This window comes from Ambystoma mexicanum, chromosome 3q (genome assembly GCF_040938575.1).
Source record: "Ambystoma mexicanum isolate Mex_15411 chromosome 3q, UKY_AmexF1_1, whole genome shotgun sequence".
Taxonomy (NCBI): domain Eukaryota; kingdom Metazoa; phylum Chordata; class Amphibia; order Caudata; family Ambystomatidae; genus Ambystoma; species Ambystoma mexicanum.
Genome location: NC_090926.1, coordinates 207,323,166 through 207,346,548, shown reverse-complemented (window position 1 = coordinate 207,346,548; position 23,383 = coordinate 207,323,166). Strand labels below are relative to the sequence as shown.

General features: G+C 46.2%; 1 protein-coding gene across 2 annotated transcripts in view; it reads right to left on the bottom strand.

Moving 5' to 3' along the window:
• Positions 1-796: 796 nt before the first annotated feature.
• Positions 797-23,383, bottom strand: part of LRP1 (LDL receptor related protein 1) — a 1,300,039-nt gene continuing 1,277,452 nt past the window's right edge. For both annotated transcript variants that reach the window (XM_069653565.1, XM_069653566.1), the window contains exon 89: positions 797-5,172. In XM_069653565.1, the coding sequence (XP_069509666.1) occupies positions 5,035-5,172 (138 nt within the window). In that variant the 3' untranslated portion in view covers positions 797-5,034. The remainder of the gene's footprint in view (positions 5,173-23,383) is intronic.

Sequence of the window (23,383 nt, the reverse complement as noted above, 5' to 3'; positions counted from 1 at the left end):
GTGGTGCACGCACATCATGCGTATACTGGACTTTATGTTAATGGACAAGGACACCTGCCTAAAAAGCGAGAGGGGGAAAAGAGGGGGCTGCTGCCGCGGTGATGGAGCAGTTAAAGGGGCCGGGAATGTTATGGTTTACTGTATATGCAAAATTCCAATAAACATACGTTAAAAAAATGTAGTACACTTAATAAAAGTATTGTCCCGATTAATACTGGTTTTCAATTATTTTTCAAACAACAAGCTTTTCTTGGCTAGCACTCCCACCCAGCCTTTTGGCACATCTAAGAGTGGAGGAGACGATTACTGCTGCACTTTCTTCATTAGCCCCTTTGTACTTTCAGCGAACAGAGAAGAGGATTGAGGAGACCGTTGAGAGCAAGAGAAGAATGTAGGGTGAGTTTTTTGTTTTCATTGAACAGGATAGTTTAAATAGCCAGTTGTGCTTTACAAGTGTCAATTTAATTGGCAAACCTACAGAATTACATAGCAAATTGCTACACGACACTGCTTAGGTTATGCCTTGCACTCAATGACATAATTAAGTACAGCATGTGAAAATACTTCTTTGGCACGAGACCTTTTGTAATTAATGTAACGGAACGTCATACAACTCCAAACTAAATAAAAAATAAAACTGCGATTGGTGTAATTTTTAAATTCTGCAAGCCGCATGGCGGATCCGTCTAATGCACGACAGCATCAAGCAGCTACTCCATTTCAACACCGACTGCTTACAATAGAAGGCCCCCCCACTCAACCCTCCTGCTGAATCAAGAGGCAGATGGGGAAAATCTCAATTTTTTACACTTTTATTTATAACAATATTTTGTGTTAAATTGTAAAGTACTCCAGCAAAAAAAATTATTAAAACATTTCTTTTAAAATTTCCTGCTTACCTCCCTCCATAAAATAAAAAAAGATTGAGACATGCTATTAAAAAGCTATCTTTTGTGTAACTTTTTTTTTTTTAATCAGGAAAAGCAAAAACTAAAAAGCATAGCAATGGCACTTTGTTGATGTAACTTGTAAAATAAAACCAAAAAGGCAGTCGGGCAAAAGCAGGTGAGGAACACGGTTTAAAAACCTTCGGAGTGGGAACAGGTATTTTGTCTTCATTCTTCCTAGGGACAGCAATGTCCGACATAGGTTTGGCACAGAAATTCCACTGGTCCCAAGACAATGTATTGTAAAGTGACTAAAGAATGCTCTCAGCGCTTAGCAAGGCCAATCAAGGCAGAAAATGTAAAAGGCCCAGAAGGAGAGAAATGAAGATGCAAACCTTAGCAATGTGGAGGATGCTCCAAGAAATTACAAAAAAAATTGATTTTTTTTTTAGCTGGGATGGCGGGCGTGGGGTAATACAATGGGGCTCTTATTCATTTTTGACAGATATTCGATTCTTAATTTCTGGAAATATATTTAGGAGCCAGACTGGGACACCAACTCTTTAAACGCCATTGTTGGGTTACCCAAAATATCCTGGAGGTGCCACATTGAACTGCCAACCACAGTAGACGCTGCGCCCTACCCTGGGTCTGAATGATGTGGCGCACATCTTGTACAAGATTACCATAAACACAACGGGAGCCTTAAGGGTCTCCAAAGTCATTCGGGGTATCCCTAATGGAGGCAAGGTTCTCTTGCAGCAGCGCACCTTGATTGATCACGCATGGTTTGAAAGATTACCAAGGGTGTCTCGAAGTTAGCGCACAGGGCCACAGAGAACAGATAATGAGACCCAAAGTCAAAAAGAGACGCTTGTCCTTAATTCACACCTTCGTCATTCAGACACGAGTGTGAGGCACGTCTCTTTGATGCCTTGACTTTGGGTAGTGGGCAGTAAGCTTTTGGGGAACAGGTTTCTGTACTGCTTCACAGCAATGACCAGTGCTTGGCATAATCCTCGGGGAGATGCTTCCTAAGTAAAAGCCTGCCTTGTGGAGCGCCCCAGTGTTTCAGGAAGAGGAAGTGGGCCCTTCTTAAATGTGTGAGGATTGAGCTTTTATTTGCATTCAAGTGAGAAAACAGATGAAATAGCTGCAAGCTAAATCAAATGATTTAAGTGAAAAACGGAGACAAATCACCTGTGTTGCTACTGAAAGTTTACACACCGATTAAAACGCATGGCTGGGGGAGGAGTGGGTGCAGGGGTGGGGGGAGAGTGGAATGACAGAATCTGCGGTGTGATCGGCAAGTGTGGGAAGCTAACCACAAAGGGCGTTAGCCACCAAAAAATGGCGAGTCTTCCACAACTTCAAAAATGCATGAAGAAATGTGATTAGAAATTACCCAGTGAGCGCAAAATGGTCCTAAGTGAATGTGCGCAGGCATACATAGGAAAATACTAATTACAGGGATAAATAACAGTAGCCCTACATGTGGCGTGTGCAAAAACAGACCCACTAGTGTTTTGACGTAAAGATTACCATTAGCCAATCAACACAAAATCAAGACCATTAGATACAGAACACCCGCAGGGCGCTAGATCATTTTTGCACGAGAAATAAAATGCATTCGACCTGTTCTTGTGAACGGCCATCTTGTAGTGCACAAGTTCTTCACAAGTGCAAAGTGTGAGAGGAAACTAGGAGAGCGCCCTCCGCTGGATGATGAACAGCTTAAAGGGTTATGTTAGCCGAGCAGTGGTTGAAAGTAACTGCAGTAGCAGAAACTGAAGCCCATTTTCTGGGACCGGGACATTGAGCCATTGGTGATGTAAAGCGCTCACGTGACACCATTTATACTGAGAGCTGCAGACCGTCTAGATATTTCGTTGTGGCAGTGGAGTGCACTTACTCCTGTTGCCACACAACCCCCTAAACTAGTGTTTCAAGTTTCCCAGTCTGGTAGAAGGCAAGTCCTAAAACGTGTAGCATGTAGGAAGGAAGGTGCTACTTGATAGGAAGGCTTCCTACTCGCGCATTGCCCTTTAATCCACTCACAAAGATGCAGTCACTGTTGACAAGCCCTGTCCATTTTCTGCTAAACCACACTGTCAAATTGTGTTTTTTGTGTAGCTTTACCTTCATGCGCCAATACATTCAGTAATGTTACGTAGTACTCTTGGTAATGTGGTAGAGATGTGTGCAGGATTATAATGCGGTATAAAGTATCCAGCCATCTTGAGTGGGAGGCGGCGGCTGTGCAGAACAGTGCACTTGGCGATTCAGTCAACATGACTGTATCCAACGGGATAATGTTATGGGGGAAATGAGATAATACTGCTCAATTTGGGATGTTCCTCCTGGCCAAAAGACTGGTGCCACCAATAGGCGGACAAGCCCTTCTATTTCATTGAGGCCCTTTCCTGAACCAAAGGGGTGCCCCACAAAAAGTTTCACTTTTTTATGGAATGTGTTGCTGAAAAGTTGGCATAAAATAGGATTGGGGAGATAACTGGCTGATCTGCACAAAGAATAGGAGTGGGGGGAAGTTGAATGAGAAAGCAGGGAAAAGTAGAAAAAAACTCCCAAAACGGCACCTATTCCGGTGCATGAAGGTACAATGTTAAGACACATTCACTCACTTTTCTTTTTGGACCTACTGTGGAGAGCACAGAGAAGTTGGGGAGCCATACTCCCTTTAATGGCACCACTCAAAAATAGCACATTGCCAACCAGTTTGCCTTAGTGGAGAATGGATAAGACAGCTTTCAATGGACGGGGCAAAGAAGTCCGGATGCAAATACAGGATTATTGGACTGTTCCCACCAATCTTTTACCTTCAAGGCCCAGAAAGAGTCTGATGACCTGCCCTGAAGACTTGGAGGAAATCCTTTCGTCCCAACAGGCTGGCCATTTGCTGGGTGTGGAATGTCAAAGCTCGAGGCCTGATTTAACACTGTATTGCTGTCTCAACTTTTTCTGCCACCATAAAAACCACACTTGATTCTTCTTAAAAACAGAAGGTACAACTTTAACATTTCATACATAGTTTGCTCTTTCTGTAAAATGTGCAAAAAACAAAGAAAAGCATTAAAAACTCATTAGTATTCTCCGAGATGTACTATTAAAAAACGGTGGTACCGTGTATATGCAACTCGAAAGAGGCGACAAATGCGAGGGCGGGGGTCTAGGCTTTTGTTTCACTTATAGGGAGCAACAAATCCTTTCCACCCACTTTGGCCTGCCTTTTGTTTATGCCCCTCCCCCGTGAGGTGCTTTAACCCCAACAACACTCACTGTCTAAAAACCTACAGGCAGACAATAGTACCGGCAAAACATTTTGTAAGAAGTCACACAGTCAAGTTGAGTGGGGGCTGCACTGCTAAGCAATGCATGTGGAGGCTGAAGGTCAAAGTGCACTTCCATCAGGTTGGTCTCTGAAACCACAAACGAGTCATCTACACTCGAGCTTCTTTGAAAAGTGGTCGACATCCACTTGGCTGTGTCGACCTGAGGCTCTACAGTTCTTGTTTTCAAATAATAATGAATTTCTTGATTAAAACAAGCATTCTGTTAAAGGTTTTGTGGAGACTAACCACTCCCAATGCACAGATGTTTCCCAAGAAAGCAACCCACCTCGTACCAAAGCCCCCCCCCCCCCCGAAATAGACTGACCACTGCTGAAACCAGACAAGTCTGCCCGGATGCATGAAACCGGAACGTACCATGACAAAGCAAGGGGAGCATAGAAAAACCCAATTTTAAACTGAGTGTACAAATGGCAACCTACTCCGCAGTGTCCAAAAAGTGGCGGCAGGTCAGCTTACGCAAAGGTGGGGAGATTTGGCAAAAACGTGGATGAAACTACACTCCTTAATGTTAACATTAAAATGTGCGGCCTCCCTCAGCCTTTACACGTTCATAGCCTGCTTTCTTGGAATCCGAGACACCATCCGTACAGGTCCAGCAGCACAATGAGGAAGCGGCAAAACGGTCAGTAAAGAATCCCAAAAAATATTAAAGAAAATATAATACTGCGATCACATATATAAAAGTTGTCCTTCATTTGTACACTTTGTACAGTGCTCGGTTTGTCTCTTATTTTTCAGTTCTGTTTGTGGCACACATCCAGCGCCCTCTGATTTCTCTACGCTAAGGGGTCCCCGAGGTCGTCATCTCCTCTCGAAAGCAGTTCCCTCTTCTCATCTGTGCTGGCCAAAGAGTTACGGCTGTTCTGCGCTCCCATGTACAATGTAGCATAGACCGGGTTGGTGAAGTTGGTGGGCTGTAGGAAGGCAAAGCGAAAAGACAATATGAGTTTGCAGTAAAATTCACAATTTAAACCTTGACCATCGTCTTTAAGACCTTCTCAGGTGGACCCAAGGCATGCTCACTGTAGGCTTTATGGTTGGCACAGCACTAAGAATCTTTCAGACTGCACCATAAAATTCACTTAGGACCATTTGCGCCATCCTTATAGCTGGCACTACTGCTCTGTGTACTGCCAATTCCCAACATGCCCCGGAATCTCAGTCTATATGCACTTTCCACAGGAAAACGAAAATACATGGCCCCACGGGAGTCCCAATTCTGGACCAGCCATTTTAGGAAAGATTACAAGGCCACTTCAGTTCACAAACAAATTCATATTTAAAAATCATATAATTAGTACAAGTTACTAAACGTAGTTACTAATATACTTCTAAGCCATAGTCCACTTTCCTCCATAAATCTGAAATACTGTCCCCAGGAAGTGGGTGGGGTGAAGATAGATTTACAAAATCAGTTGCGTGGGAGGATTTTGGGAGGCCATCCCATTATGGCGAGTAGGGTAGACACAGAGGTTGGCCAAAACCAATCAAGATAATCTAGCAGAGCGGCAAGGCTTAGTTTCAGAAAGGGTGCAAGAGATCTAGGGCTACAATGAGTCCTAACAGAGCGACACCAGTAATACCAGCTAGATAGCAAAGTATAAAAATACAATTATTTATTAAGCTTTTAGTTACACAATAAGCAGATCTTATCTTTCCTCTCCTTCACCCACAAAACACTCACAATCGTTGCCCTAATCATGACAAGAATCGACTATGCAAACAGCCACTATCTCGGAATACCTCCTGAGGAAACTACAACGGATCCAAAACGCAGCAGCCAGGCGACTCCTCAAACTATCCAGAAGGGACCACATCTCTCCAGCTCTAAAAAACACTGCACTGGCTCCCAGTCAAACATTGCATCACCTTCAAAACAATGTGCATAACTCACAGAGCAATCAGTGGACAAGGAGCTGGATTCCTGCCAAAGAAACTAACAATCTACAAGCCAATGAGACACCTAAGATCAAGCAACGAAATACGTCTGGAAGAAAAACCATACCTTAAGAAAAAACTTGGGGGCACCTCATTCTCCCACTTAGCCGCAAAAACCTGGAACAACATCCCGAAAGAAATGAGAATCATCACAGACCACTTACAATTTAGGAAAAAAATTAAAACCTGGCTCTTCAGCATCACAGATGCAAACTGAAAAACCAAAACCACCGAACTAGAAACACAATGGAAAGGATGACAAATGTAGGACAATGACAACATCAAAAATCAAACAAAGAAACTCCTACTACAAAAAGAGAGACAACACTATGTCTAATAGGACACAAACGACACCCATAAGGACAGAATCCAACGTCCCTAGCCAACTCCCAGCGAACTAATCTAGGCCGACAATGACAACATCTAGAACTGTAAAAAGAAACTCTTAATACAACAAGAGAGGCGACACCCATAAGGACAGAATCCAGCATCCCTAGCCAACTCACAGTGAACAACCTTCACCCACTCGATAAATGCTACAATAGATCATACCTCTATAAAGTTGGGTGAACATTAGCACTTACCACACTAATTAAGCTATAGATATTGGCAGGGGCATGGACCAAAGAGTGGTGAATGCAGGCAGACTCCGCCCCTGGACATAAGTGCAAGCATTAGCATTTCAACACACCAAAGGGGGTAGAAGCAGTAACTTGAATGAGCAACCGAATAAGATGTTGAAGGCCGAGCAGGCCTCAACACATGGAGGGGGTAAACCCGGGCATACTAATGCCGATCATCCTACTAGATTAGGAATGCTGTCTGAGCTAGACTGCAAGAGACGTACTAATGCCGGCCTTGCCCCGCGTAGAAATAGGGGCCACGTAGGCAGCCGGTTGCCCAACCTCGGCAAAGTTATACATATGAACAGATACCATACTGGAAAGGGACCGTGAGTGTTGCACAGGCCCCGAGTTGGACAGACACGGAGACGCCTAACACCCAACCTGATTAGAAACACAGAATTTGTGCCTCACTTCAAGCCTTGAATGCCAACTAACCAACTCACTAACAGTTTCACCCTCTGCATACACCTCAAATTCTAACAAAACAACCACAAACTTACAACACAGCAATCCGCACAAACCTCACCACACTAACAACAAAATAAAGAACGGATAGACCCGCACAACAGCACACGACCTCCGAAAGTACAACACCCCAAGCCAAGCCAACGGAATTCTGGTCTGAGGCCACCAACAGCACATGACTGCTCTCTTGCACTGCTCCAGCTCATCCCCCACTAACTTCCCCCACCCCTCTTTTCTTTCAGAACCGCCAGAGCACCACTCCGGTGGTGATAGTGCCCGGTACAAATATCCTTTAACATCAACATAAAACATCTAGTTAGATATTGTCACACAAAAGCCTTACAAAATGTATCCATTCACCATTAGGAGAAATAGAATTGGCATTTGATTTAATGACCAGTGTAATACAGGTAAGTAGCGATATGCTTCAGAAATAAAAAACACTGCAAGATAATCATAAAACCGCTTCCCTGCCACTTATAAAGTCCAATCATAACATGGTTTGGGGCCTTGTGCCCAAAAGTCACCAGTTCCAAAGTAGATACTTTTCAGGTAGGTTTATAAAGAGATTGGCAGTGCCAGTGGTTATGATTAATAAGAGTAAACAAGTTATATAAAATGCAGTACTTAACTCAATCTCAACACACTAGGTAAGGTCTAGAGTGGGATCCAAGGTCAGGTAAGAGTGAGTCAGGGTCAGGACTTTATGCCCATACGACATTAAGGGAGATGAGGGCGGTGGTGGGATTGTCCAGTTCTCCAGGGACCACTTGTCGAGGTTCTGGAATCCATTGTAGGCTCTCTTCTGTCTTTGTTTCTTTTGTGAGAATCGTCTAGACTGGATATAGATTTGGTTGGTCGCAATGCTTAGGAATCGGTTCCAAACAGCTTCCAGAAGAACAACCAATGAAGGAGAGAAGAAGACATCTGCAGGCCAGCCAGCCACAGGACACCTTTAGGACACGAAGACTAGGAGTTTCAATGGGGGTGACCAGGGTCAGGCAACAACAGGCATGTTCCAGCAGCAAACAAAGAAGCAGGCTCAGCACAGCACAGCTTCCCTTGATGCAAGAAAACTGATAATGCAGGAGCAGGCGACGTATGGCACAAGCTGAAGATGTGCAAAGGTCCAATGCTCTGCTCGGAACGGCGACAGCTGCAGCGAGGTAAGCCCAGGAGAGAGCAGGTCCGTCCACAGGTTAGTTCAAAGACACCATGCACAGATCCTCAAGCAGGGGCCAAGACTGGTTGTTCCCACTGGTCGAAGGGTTAAAGCACCAACAAAGGCCTTCTTGAGAAAAAAAAGAGAGGAGCATGGTTTCACCAGGACAGCACTGGAGTAGATGCTGGTCAGCTGCAGGGGTCGTTCTTTGGGTCATCGGTGACCTGCACCTCTTCATGGAGGTCAACAGTTGCAGGAGCCCTCTTTTTAGTGAAAATTCAGGTTGGGAGCATACCCAAGCCCACCAATGGTAAGGATTTGCACCATTCAAACAGGAAGTGGCCAGCCATCCATGCATAGCCCATTGTCACAACATCTGCCCAGCAATAGACATTCAGGCACCAGGGATGTGGATTGGGGCTAGACAGTCCATAGCTCCTTCCTCTGGCCACACCCAGTACACCCCCGTAGTGCGTGAAAGGCACAGCTTTCCCTGCAAATGGGATTTCCACATAAGGCATTTCCTTGCCTGAGAAGAAAGAAAAAAGGCCAAAGAACAAGTTAAAAGTCTTGTGGCACAGGCCCATCACAGGGTGCTAGCCATCTTTAGTAGCCATGTACAGAAAATGCAATAGTGTATGCGTAAAGCGTCACAAAAAACGTATGGACTACACTAGTGACTACATCCTCCCTGCGATGGGGATACTCCAAATCACCCTCATTGGAAAGAAGGTAGCAGTCAGGAGGCGGCAGTGATTCAGAAAAATCATTACGACAGCGACTGGCCTGGTGAGTAGCTACCCTTGAACGTGTGCCCAAAGAGCACAGCAAAGCTTGCAAAAAGCAAGTTGTGTGGCCCAATGTTGCACCTTCATATCGATCTTCCCAGGGCATGTACCTTTGGAATGCAGCAGAAGCTGCCCTGGCTTCTGCACGGGCATGGGGATGCCTGCCTGTCTGAGAAACCATGCAGCAAGCGATGGACGCTGTTGAGGCCCGATCCCCTGCACTATGCTTCACTGAATATCACAATGTCTTTTTGTGCGTTTGGCTCAACAAAATGTCCAAATTGTACAAAGAAAAATATCTCCAGGAAGCCTTCCTGATGGAAGTGCGATTCTGTAACCACTGCAGTGAAGCAAGCCAGGGCGAGTCCCGGGCATTACTTCATCACAATGGAACCAGTAAATGGCTAGACAGAGAAGAGAGCAAAACGTTCGCTGGCTGGCTCTTCAGGCGGATGCCAACAGAGCTAAAGATATGGTTTTCAGGAAAACTAACCACCGTTAACTGCCACCATTGGTTCTAACAGCTTGTCAACGAAGGCCATCACATCTACATAATCAGGTCAAAGTTTGGATTAATGAGGGGCTAGCAGGAAAGGTTGCACTATGCCTTTGGACAATTAGGTTTCGTATGGAAACACAACCGAGTTCATTGATTATGCAGGCCCAAAGAGCTGAAAGATGCATGTGGCAAGAGTCACTCTTTATGCCGGATTCGGCTAGATCTGAAACAATTGTCAAAACATCAGCCACTTTACACTCGAGAAGATTCATAGTTCCTGAGGCCCAATGACAACATAGAATTCACTTACTTTGGCATTATCTACCAGCTGGTTCCTTTATTGCCACTTGGATTAGATTTCAATTGTCTTCAGACAATCCAAGGTGGACATACGTTAGGTCCTAAGGAAGCAGGTGACTTGGGTCACTGATTGAGGACATTGATGCCTTGTGAATAACTGTTTTTGTGAAAGATGAGCAGATCTAGTTCTAGATTTCTAGAGCGTCTACCGCCAGCTGAAAAAACTACAAGAACCACTACAGAATGGGCCATTGACTCTTCCCATAGTTTCTTCATGTTGCATAAGAGGACATTTCTTGTTGCTCTGATTTTTGTGGAGTGTGCATTAAATGGCTCAATTATTCCGCCTTAATGCATGAAACCTCACCTTGGTGGTAAAAACCCACTGAAAATTCCCCTGTCCCATAACTATAGTGCGCGTGTGTGTGTAGACACACAGGGATTGTGTTCTGCCCTGCTTGTTAAAATAGAGCATTGCTGATCCTTGCCAAGAGCAATCCTGAAATCCGGGGCCCTGAATGGGTGGCATAAAAGCACATTGCTAGGCAACATCTGTTAAAGTCTAGGACATTTATGTGGTATTTCTGTTCTTCCAAACTTAAATTTTCATGTTCTCTCAGGTGATCCGATTGTTGCTCCCCAAACATACAGAATGGAGTCGGTCGTCAGTGGTGTGGTGGAGATTGGGTACTTGAAAGGTACGCCCATCATAAATTAGAGTCCAGAACCCACCAAGCTTGGTCCTGCAAAATCCCTTAAGTGGCAAGGAGAAAATGCTATCCAAGGTTGAAACGCTTGATTCCAAGTGGTCGAAAGTTAGAGTTGTGTGTGGAGCATCAGAAATCTCACATCAGGAACAGCGAGGGCGCATGCAGCCATATATCCCAATGGCTCCTGAAATTATAATTATGGAATTGTGTTTTTGTTGAAGAAGCTGGTGGAAATGGCGTGTGGACCTACAATGGGTTCTGAGGTTCAGATCTCCAAAGGGCATGCTCTCTTCTGGGGGGCATGCACAGATTTCTACACACTGACCATCAGTCCCACGGTAAATGCAAGAGACAGTAATGTCAGCAGCACCTTCAATGTTCACTGAGATCTTTAAGCACAGATCAACCGGCTGTCCAAGTGTGGGTACATGCTTCTCCCACCCAAGGGAATATGAAGGTTTCCTGTATTCGTAAATGTTGCCCTGCTGCGAAATGGAGGCCAAATTGGGATGAGGTGCAGATCAGATGCACAAAGCAATTCTCCTGTACCCTCTCTAATGAGGTTGGGCTCTGTGCGGGGGATCTTGGGTTCTTCTGGGAGAAAGATGGTAGTTTCTGGCATGTAGCTGGTGCGATAGCACAGCAAATAGAGCGCTCGCTTTGACATCTGTGCGGAGCCTGCTGACGCAGGTTCGAATCCCGGCAGGGCCAAACTCAGCCTTTCATCCTTCCAAGGTCGATAAATGAGCACCACACACCGTGGGTAATAATAAGCAGCGCTCAGATACCCCAGGGTTCGTAGCGCTATATAAATGCAAAATTATTATTATGTTTACTTTTCTGTTCAGCTAACAAAACAGAGCTATCTCCCATGTCAAACACTAGTGTTGGGAGCAATGCCATGCAGTGTGGCTTAGTGATTTTTGAAGTGGCTTGGTATAATGATGTCCCAGATTTAGAAAGTCTGATTTCAGCAATTGAGCCTGAAAACACAAAGGCTGGTTCAGTGAGATCTTTTTCTTATACGAGTTAAAAAGGTGCATTTTACAGATTATTTGAAGAAATTATATTGTAACAAGTGACAGGATTTACAAAAGGTCCTATATGGGAATCCATCGGATATTTCAAGACTTCTGATGCCATTGTCATCCGATTTGCCCCCCAATATTAACCTAATTGCCCCAGTCCTGTATCACTCTTACTGCCCATTGTCAGTCCCCTGCCCATAGTTCTGCCTGGTGTTACTCCAAAGTAATACACATTTTCCCATCTTTGCCCCCTTCCGCTTCCGCTACCTCCAGTTCGATGTATTACTCTATGCGACCCAGTTCTGCCCTATTTTTCATTCAATGCCGCAGTTCTGTCCAATCTCACGCCCCAGTTCTGCCCAGTCACTGTCCCAGTTCTGTCCAATGTCTCTTACCCACTTTCCACTCACTCCTTCATTTCGCTTGTACTGCCCTAGTTCTACCCAATTTTGATCACTGCCAGTTTTGCACGTCTCTCATCAATCCAGCTCTGCGCCATTTTGCTCTTCCTGTCCCTGTTCTTCCAAATTTGATTACTTCCACAGTTGTGCCCATGACACTGGCCCAGTCACTCAACGCCACAAATGTGCCCCACATCACTCTCATTGCCCCGCTCTGCCCCATGTCACTCTCCGTGCCCTCGTTCTTCCCCATGTCACTCTCCCTGCCCCTGTTCTGCTCCATGTCACTCTTCCTGCACCTGTTCTGCCCGTCACTCTCCTTGCCCTCGTTCTGCCCCAGGTCACTCTCCTTGCCCTCGTTCTGCCCCATGTCACTCTCCCTGCCCCTGTTTTGCTTGTTGGGTCTGAAGTCCTGCAATGCGTCTCTGCCTTAGCCTCCTGCTCTGTTTGCTTATCCTAAGTGCATTGTGAGCCATCAAACGTCACACGTATGCTCTCCTAAGAGATACCCAAGAGATCGGAAGCTTCTCAGGACGTTCGCCAAAAGGTAACTTCATGCTTTCCTTGGCATGTAATCTTGTCCAGTTAGGTGGGTGCACCCAGTAAGATAGACGCAGGGACAAACTGTGGCAAGTCACCCAGTATCTTTGCAGTCCTTTTTAATTAAAGCACATATCTGCTACCTGAACCAGAGCCCCTAGTCATCACTTATTGGATCAGTAACTCTTTCAGAGTTCCCCACCTTCACCTTTTTGTGAAAGGAAACCGATGAGGTCATGTATGATAATGGCTACCAATGCGCCCACAAGCCCCGAGGCCCGGGCAGCGTGGACTAGATCTGGCCAACATTAGTATAGGATCTCCGGATTAAACACTGAATTCACATCCTGTTCTCAGCAGAGAAATGTGAGAAAGCTTCATTGTGGCGACAGCTAAAGATTTCAAGGAGGCATGATTTGGATTGGTGTCTGAGTTAGCACACATACATCCTAATAGATGGGGAAACCAGCACCTAACCTTTGTCGATGACTGGGAACTCCAGACTGTTTTCAGTGAGATGGCAGCAGCAACAAAACTGGAACTTGCAAATAACTAGATAGGAACTAAGGAGATCTAGAAAGGCTCTCCAAACCCTGTTTGAACAGAGACTCGCCCAGGACAGGATAAACACAGGGCACTTGTGCCAGAAAATCAGAGATGAAGAGTTCTATTCTCGGTTCTCTCTCATCAAAAAGAATAACGGACAGTGGTACCCAATATTAGACCGAGGGCCTTAAACAAATTCATCAAATGCATACAATACAAAATGATGTCTCGAACAGGTGCTCCGCTGGTTAAACAAGAACGACTTCCTGGCGACTGTATATGTGGAAGATGTGCACTTCCATATTCAGGTCCACCCGGGACACAGACAGCATCTCAGGTTCTCAGTGGGGCAAGCACATTTCAAGGTCTGCCTGCTCCCTTTTGGCCTCAAATCAGCCCCACAGGTATTTACAAAGTGGTTAGCACCAGTGGCAGCACACCTCAAGCAAACGGGGATAGAGGTGTTCCAATACTTAGACGGCTGACTAATAAAGGCAAACTCTCAAGGGGTTGCAGCAGTCGCACAGACAACAATGCTGGAAGTACTATGGGTTTCCATCAACAAACCCAAATCATCGCTGGTACCGGCTTTAATTGCCCTCGTCCTTGGAGCAGAGTTGATTACTCGCATTACAAGAGTATGTCCGTCCTCTGAAAGGATAACTGAAATGCTAGCGCTGGTTTCATGGTTTCTCGACAATGCCTCCTCTAAGGTACGTCAGTTCAAATCACTCCTGGGCATGATGTCCTCCTGTATATACCAGATTCCCAACTGCAGGTTACAAATGACAAATCCAGGAAACGCTGGACCACCAATGGACATAAGCCGACGGCTTATGTGCTGATGATGTAAACCTCACACTGCCCTTTCACAAGGCACTACAGTGGTGGGCCAAGGAAAGGAATCTAAATCAAGGCATGCTGTTTCAGGCAACCCCATAAACACTACTCCTCAGAATCTATGCATCCCTGTCAGGCTGCGGAGCACATCTAGGGGAGCTGCAAGCAAAGAGTGCATAGTCGCAAAAGGACTCGCACCTCAACATCAATGTCCTAGAACTCTGGGCTATACGTTGGGTGCTGAAGTGTTTCAAGCCGGTGTTAACAGGCCAGGTTGTCACAGTCCAGACAGACAATACAACCTCCACGCACTACACCAACAAACAGGGAGGCACAAGCGCAGAAACAAGTCGGCACAGAGTCCAAGTGATGGGGGGAGGGGGGAATTTGCCAGGTAAGGACAATGTCCTGGTGGACAAACTCAGCAGGGATTACTCATCCCACGAATGGGAAGGACAACAAGGAATTGAATCGAATCTTCCGCAAATGGGGATAGCCACAGATCAATTTATTGGCAAAGAAACAGCAACGTAAAGTGCTCTCGCTTTGCCTCCAGGTACCAGGAAAACCAATCCCAGGGGAATGCCTTCTCCCTGAATTGGACAGGATACTTCCTATAAGGGTCCCCCTCAACTCTTCCCCCACCAACATAGATAGCATGAGTTCTTCCACGCAGGAAGGAGGAACCATGCCAAATGATCCTCATAGCACTGGGATGGGCACAACAAGTTTGGTATTCAACCCTCCTACAAATGTCTCAAGAGGTGCTGTGAAGGCATCATGAAGCAAAACACAGACAAAGTTCAAACAAAAGATATTTATTAACTTTAACGTCAAGATGGTTGAAGGCTTAACTTGCCCTATGCTAATGCTGGATTTGACTTTTATGGACTTCATTCATGGTGCGTCACCCTTTCTCAACTCTCATGCTGAACTTCTTTTGCATCTTGTACTCATGGTGGCCCTGATTCATGCTGTTCCCATCTTCATCTTGTATCCTGGCTTGCAACATTATGTGTTACTACTGACTTCTGCAATTGTATTCACTCTCCCCTCTTGCTTCGCCACTCTTGACTGCTAACGCTCTGTTCTCTCCTCCTTTCCCTTCTCCCTTTTCCTATCTCCTCCCCTTACTTTCTTCTATGCACTTACTCTATCAGAATTGTCCCTGGACCTATTATGATAGAAACCTAGTCTGTCTCCTCCTTCCTCCCCTTACTGTTTTTTTCCTCCCCAAGCCCCCTCCAGCACTATCTGAAATGTCGTCAGGCCTAATATGATAGTCGCTTGTTTTGTTCCTCCCCTACCTTTCTGCACCCCTCTCCCTCACCTCTTTTTTTCCGGCTCTACCAGAAATGTTGTCAGGCCTAGTAGGTAGTTGCCTGTCTCTTTCCATTTCCTTCCCACTCTCCCCCTCCCTTCCTTATCTAAGTTTTAGCTCTTGCACCATCTGAAATGTCGTCAGGCCGAGTACAATAGTTAATTTCACATCCTTACTGTTCATGGCCTGTAAGAATGTCATTGTTTTTTCCCTTGTTCCCTCCCTTACCTTGAAGCGCTTTGAAACACACTGTGTATAGGTGCTATATAAATAAACTATCATATCATATCTAAGGTGAGATTTCCCTGCCTGAGCGAAACTAAGGGAAGTTGGAGTCAAAGAGTTCAACTTAATAGTCTGTCTGTGTCCAAAACGTATTCCTGCCCTCACAACTAGAACAAACAAATGTGAAGGGATGTCAAAGTCCAGAGAAACAGTGTGCAACTCAAAGTTCTGAGCTTCTTCCAGCTCACAGCTTTCTCTCAGCTCCCCTTCCCCAAGCACAAGAAAGTTCTATGAAAAAGAGTCTTGAGTTTACCTTTCTCCAGTTCAAGGCAATATAGTTCAGAACCAATCCTCGGCTTCCCTTCTACAAGTTTCAGAATAACATAATACAAACTAAAGGGCGTCATGAGATTCTGGTCCCAAGACAATACATACAGACCTGCCCAATCTCAGGGTTCCCTTCCCCAAGACTTCAATGTCTCGCACAGGTTCCTTGGTACTTGCTGCTGTGCACCAAGTAACTTTTAATTGGATTCCTTTATTGGTTTCTGGGTTTAGGGTGGGCTCTTGTGGTTTCTCCTTAGCCGCCTTATGGTTCTGCCACCATGTGTGTCACACCCCTTTTGAGACAGTAGCCTGGTCACACTGTTTCACTTATTAAGGATCGCTGTTTGGGTTTCCTTCAGCCTTTAATGTATTCAGCTTCAAAGTTTAGATTCATTCATTGTGCAACAATTATTCAGTATTATCCAATTACAGTTCAGAGTTGAATGCAGTCATATGTTGCTTAATTACATCCAGATTCAAGATTTGAGTTCATTTGTTGTGACACATGCAATCAGTCTTCTGAGTTTACTGGTTGCCTTCAATGTTAAATTTCCCTTTTAGTTCGGTGTTTAATATGCATCGGCTTTCTTCGAATTCACAGTTCACACGCTTTACGTGTTTTACTTTCATTCCTTGGTTGCAGACTTTCGACAACGTTCCTTCTAAGGTATGCAAACACGTCAACAATACATTAATTGGTTCAAAAGTAAGGATTCATAACGCTCTGAGACTTTCACAATGTGCTTGTTCCTTTAACAAGGCACGCAACCACTATGCTACATTGTACAAGTCTCTGTTCTCATTTAACCGTAGCAGTTCACTTTATGAGACTCGCGGTTACAGTAATACTGGGTTTCTCCATCTGGGAAACTCACTGGCTCACTTTGAAATCCTTTTCCATATCGTGCTGGCCACAAACTTGGTGGCTTCCTTCCAGGGGTTTTTTCTCTGCCCCTCCGCCACTCTCGCGCCCTTGCATCCGCCAACGGAAAACTGGCAATCCTTTTGATGGAATGAAGGACGATTCCTCATCTGGTCTCCTTTCTTCGTCTCGCCTCTGCCCCACATAGCTTCTGATCCCACGTCACACTCACCTGGACCCTCAGCTGCTTCAGTCCTAAGTGTGCTTCTTCGGCAGCAAAACAGCTCTCAATGGCTCCCATCAGCGTTTCACCTCTCACTCCTCAACTTCCTGTCCCTACCCCTTTTATGCACCTACCTTGTGCAAAAGGGTTGCAGGTGCGAGTCCTTTCTCTTAATGGCTTGACTATAGTTAGGCTTATTAGTCATCATTGCCTGGTCTTGGCAACGGTACTCCTCTGAGGCACTCTTCCTAGTCTCAGTACTGTCAAATGTCATGTGCGACAAAATGAGGGGAGCTGGCTTATAATCGCCCATACAGGTTGGGGAAGGGTTAGGTTTTTAATCAATAGAAAGGGGCCAGGGGTGTACCATGCATCACCCAAGGGTTCCCCACTCCCAATCCTCAAAGATAATCCACCCAGGTGATCCTCCCTCACTTCTCCACCCCCAGGGTCATGATCCAAGAGCGATGGACTTTCCCTGGCCACCTGCTCAGAGGATCCAAGGGGAGTAGGAGTGAGAATACACTCAGGTTTCTCACAGCGCCCATTTGTTTCAGGCCGTACCAGCGTCTGTTGACTCAACAGAATGCCAAGATTCTCCATCATGATCCAGCCAGTCTGTCCCTCAAAGGATGGTTCCTGAACAGCGAAAACTGGCAACCGTAACACAGCCCAAAGAATGCAGGGATATTATCAAAGCTTCCAGAGTGCAATCCACTCGCTCCACTTATGCACCCAAAAAAGGGGCATGTTTCACCGCATGGAGTGCATCATCACAACTCGATCCAGTAACATTATCTGTAGACCAAGTATTACCCTACCTACTACATCTGGCCAAGGACGAACTATCTCCATCTTCCATCAGGGTACATCTCTCCGCCATATCAGTCTACACCACAAAACCACATCAGAACTCGCTTGTCTCCGAGCCAGTGGTCAAGGTTTTGCTCAAAGATTTACTATGTAGTTTCCCTAATGCACATAGCCCGGTACCTTCTTGGAGTCTAAATGTCATGTCTGCAACCGTGGCAGCACCGTATGAATCCATCCATAGATGTGATTTACGCTTCTTATCATGGAAGGTTGCGTTTTAGTAGCCATAACTTCAGCAAGACGAATTGATGAGCTTCAGGCCCTCTCTACTGAGCCAAATTTAACAATCGTTCAAAAGGATCTCAGGATTCTCAGTCCACATCCTAAATTCATCCCAAAAGTGCTCTCTCGGATGACTTTGTCGTAGCAAATAGTACTTCCTACGTTTTTTCAGCAACAACTCATCGGCAGCGGAGCACAGCCTTCACTCCTTGGATCTCAATAGTGTCAGTGCACCTTCATCAGCATTTCATAATACATCATACAACACGGCAACCAGTGCGATTTCTGTCCCATGTAACCGCCAAAAGCCAGACTGATAGGTATCCAAAACACCATATTTCTCAATATGAGCCTGCAGCAGGGAAGTCCACACCTTTTCGAATATCTTAGCTGGCCATGGCAAAACCGTCACTAGACGATTATTCTGTAGAATATCTGGATCTAGAGAAGTTGTTTTCAACAATGTCTTGATACCTATGCTTTGGGGTAAATTACCATATTCTACTTATAACAGGGCATGTTTTTCTCGTTTCATGCTATGCTGTATCTTTTCAGTTAAGTATAGTTTAAGCTCAGCGAGATGAAGCCATTGATTTCAAATGTTACACATACACAAATGTACAGAGAAAAAAAGAAAAGGGATCAAGGAGTTAAACTCCTTTTTGCTTGGTCCACCCACTCTTGGCATTCAATTTGTCCTGGCTACACCCATGATACAGGGGTTGCATCATGCCCTGCCTACCCTGTCCTCCACTAAGGTCAGGTCCACTTTTCTTGGTACACTTCTACCACTGTAATGAGGTCTTTTTCAGAATCACTCCCTTAGCACATCGGGTACATTGTTCATTTTGTTGTTTAGCATTAGTAACCCCCTTAAAGAGGGTAGTGCAGTGCAGCCCCGTTACCCTTTTCTTTTTCCGTTTGGTGCTTTACACTTACAAAGTGATGCCCAGAAATATTGGTGGCAGCTTTTTGTATTTGTAGGTGCAATCCTTTGCACCTTAATACTAATTGTACCACACAGTAGCCTTTTCTTCACTATGATGCTGAAAACGGCTAACCTTTAAGACCTGCTTTTTCAGCTCACTTTGGTTGGGCATCTTCCACCCATGTTGGGTTAGGAATTAGCTATGTAGAATACCTGCCCTGCTTAGGAATTGCCCGTCGCACACATCCAATCCAGAGTTATGATTGCATCTGAATTAACCGTTCTGAGCTGGAGTATTGGATAGCTATTCAGTTTGACTGTTGCAGGTCCTCCGATAGGAAACCTGCAATCCAAAGCACAAGAGGACACATAAGGGATGCTAGAAACTGCTGCTGCAGCAAACAGTTGATGCCAACTCCCGGAGGTGAAGCTCTGCCCCTTTTCGACCAGGGGAGACCTTTAACAGCATCTTCGCCCATTCAGCTGTGGGTACAAACGTTTCATAGTCCTGCACCTTGTTGGATACACATTCAGAACCTATGGAAGCTGTGAGCCTATAGATGGTCTGCATCATCTAGAGGGGGGGGGCACCTCTGTGCCTGGACATCTTGCTTCTTGGTCTGTGCGGAAACATACAAATACTGCAACTTAAAAATGTCGCCTATACCGAATACATTGCCGTACTAATATCCCGACCCACATTATTCCGACTAATGGGATCGGGGGGATACCCCTGCTTCCGTTAGTAATGGGGGTCACATGGGAAGAGACGGGCCCCAGGGGAACAGGACGACTCCGGTGGGAGGAACGCAGTATTTCTCAGAGGAGGAAGACATGACAGCAATGCCAGAATATTTAATGGCTTGTTGTCAAAGGGAGGTTTTCTTTCCCAAAGCTAATTATCTTGATGGGGATAAAAAATGTAATAATCAGGTATTGGGAGTAAGATTGCCCCCTCACAAAGTCACTCACATTTATGGTGGTGGAAGCTCCTGTAATCAACAGGGAAATGTTAAATCCAAATCTCAAATTACTAACATTCTGAAAACCCCAATTCCCCTGTAAAAAAAGAACCTCTCATTACGTCCTTATAAACTCCTCTAGATGGTGTAATTAATAACGGAAATGAAGTTGGTACATTTAGAAACAGGCAGAGGAAAAATAGCAATTTGAATATTGGGGATTTCAAGCCCCAAGTACTGAGACGAAGATGAGCGATGCAGAGGCACCGAACTACAAGTTGCAATCGAATAGTGTTAATGACCCACACCTAAGTGGAACTGGGAGATATAAAAGGCACCCTCAGGGGCAGGCCACAAGGCGAAGTAGTGAGAGGTGGATTGATTGCAATAACTCGACATTGCAGTTGAAGCATAAGTTGAGGGGAAGCAGAGACGCTGAAGCTTATGCGATTTGCAGATCGGATGCTGGCTCTGAGAGGGGCTGTAACTTCAAAGACCTTGTATTCAGAGGTTGCACAGCGGGAAGTGTTTTGGAAAGCTTTCCCCATGAAGACTGTGAATATATAGGTCGTGCAATGAAAAGCGTTATTCTGAGAAGCCCCCCCACCCCGTTGTGAGTTGGGCACTGGTAGCAAGAAAGCACCGGAGTGTCCCTGGAGCGTTCCAACTGGGGCAGGCTGCAGGAAATGAAGAGAAGCAGTTTGCCAGACAGAGTGAAGTAGAAGGCCTGTAGAGAGCAGACGAGTATGCGATACCCGGGTGAGTTCACTAGCATTGTGTGACCCCGTAACGCTCCGTGATCGCCCGCTGACCAGCTCTAACTGTTTTGAATACCCAACTAATGTAAAGCAATTGAAGTGGCAGAAGGAACAATTTACTTCCCTGTAACTGTTGTTCTCTAGCATGGGTCTGGCATGGATTCACGTGATCATGAATATTCCCGGTAGTCCGGCTGGGAATCCTCAGTAAAAGAAAAAAACAGTTTCACTTTGGTTTATAGGAGAAAGACAGTTTATAAAGTAATCACTGATCACTGGGTCATACTGCCCCAATCAATGACTGCCCTCTCCCTAAGCCCCTCTTCTGGCAGCCATCTTTAGATTTGATAGCACATAAAGTGGCAGTATGACCAAGAAGAGCCGCAGAGGAGTAGGAGGGAGGGTCTGCATGTGAATCCATGCCAGACCCATGCTGGAGAACAACAGTTAAAGGTAAGCAACTTGTTGCTTCTCCAGTATGGGGTCTGTCATGGATTCACATACTTTATGAATAAATAATACATAGCAGTACATACACAACCACGGGAGGTGGCAAGGCTCAACAGAAGCAATTACTCTTACCTCCTCACCAGGCTCATCTTCAAGTGAACAGGTTGTGTAGCACTGCTTGGGCAACTCTGGACTGTCGACACAGTAGAATTTCGTGAAGGTGTAGGTAGACCTCCACATAGCAGCCCTGAATATGTCCAGCAGGGGCACACCAGAGAGGAACGCCGTCGTCGCAGCGATCGCTCTGGTAGAATGGGCTGTCGGACAGCCAAGCAGCGGTCAATTTGCCAATGGGTGACTGAGTGATGCATCTGGAGAGCCACCTGGAGGTGGATGTCTTAGACAAGGCCTTCCCATGGTTCACAGGACCAAAGTTCACAAAAAGTTGAGACTTCTTCCGGAATCCCTTTGTGCGTGCCACACAGAACTTCCAAGCATGCACCACATACAGCATGTGCAAAGTCCTTTCAGCCGGCGGTGACAGCGTCGGAAAAAACACAGGCAACACCAAAGGTTTGTTGTGGTGGAATTCTGACCGAACATTTGACATGAAGGAGGGGTGCGTCCCCAGCACCACCCTCATCTCGTGGAAAGCCAGATAAGGCCGCTTGCAGGACAGGGGCTGGATCTCACCTACCCTCCTGCAGAGGTGATGGCCATGAGAAAAGCCATTTTCCACGAAAAGAACTTGAGAGGAGATAGATGCATAGTCTCGAAAAGTGCTCCCATGAGCCTCGTCAGTACCACGTTGAGGTCCCACGCCGGGGCAGGCGCCTGCACAAGCGGGAACGATCGAAACAGTCCTTTGAGGAACTCCTTGACTAGACAGTGTGACCACAGAGATGACCGTCCCAGAGACCTGGTGTAGTGGGAGAAAGCCACCAGCTGCATTTTGATGAAGGCATGGGCCAGCCCCGCCTTAGCCAAAGACAAGTACGGAAGGATCTGATGGGCTGTGACCCTCAGAGGGTTGATCTTAGCATCCGGCACCAAGTCGTGAAATGCTTCCACTTGTGCCCGTAGGACTTCAGAGTCGACGACGCTCTGGCCCTGGCAAGGACCTCCCTGCAGTACGCCGGTAGCTTGTACCCACCGAACTCTAAAGCTACAGGAGCCAGGCCTTCAGGTTCAGCGATCCTGGGTCATGATGGAGAATTTCGCCTCCTTCTCTAGCGAGCAGACCCGCAACCACTGGCAGCTTGACTGGAGGCAACGTTGACAGGCTGAGAAGGTCCAGGTTTCAATTCTGCCTCCGCCATGCCGGGATGAATCCTGCATCAGCACTGCTTGAGTCGATTGATGACTCGCAGCAGGGGGTAATGGCGGGAACACGTACAGGAACAGGCAGGCCTTCCTACGGGAAGGAGACCGCGTCCCCCATGCTCCCCGGCTGGTGGAACCTACTGGCAAATCTCTGGCATTTGAAGTTTGTTGCTGTCGCAAACAAATTGATCTAGGGCCTGCCCTCCGCCCCCCCCCTGAGGAAGAGGTTGTCCACTTGATCCTGCCAAGGCTCCCACTCGGGGCAAGAGCGCAGCGCACTGCTGAGGGAGTCGGCGATGGTGTTCTGAACTCCTGCCAGGTGAAAAACACAAGAAACATTTCTTGGGCGACGGCCCAGTGCCACAAGTCCTGCGCCTCTCTGGAGAGCGTTGGGGATCTGGTTCCCCCCGCTTCCTGATGTAGAACATCGTGGTGGTATTGTCCGTGAAGATCCTCAACACCTTGCCCTTGAAGGATGGAAAGATCGATTTGAGGGCCCAGAATACTGCTCGTAGTTCCAGGACATCGATGTGGAGATCCCTCTCCTCCGGTAGCCAAAGGCCTCTGGCGTGGAGACGTCTAGTGTGGGCTCCCCAGCCCTCCAGGGAAGCGTTCGTGGTGACCGTCTCCTGGTACGGAGGGCTCTGGAAATCTGTGCCCCAGACGATGTTGGAGGGCACACCCCACCACATTATCACTCGATGGAACTCCTCGTCGAGCACAATCCTATCTGCAAATTTTCCGGACACCTGGACCCACCAAGCGTCCAGGAATTCCTGGAGGGGTCATATCCGCAACCTGCAGAGTT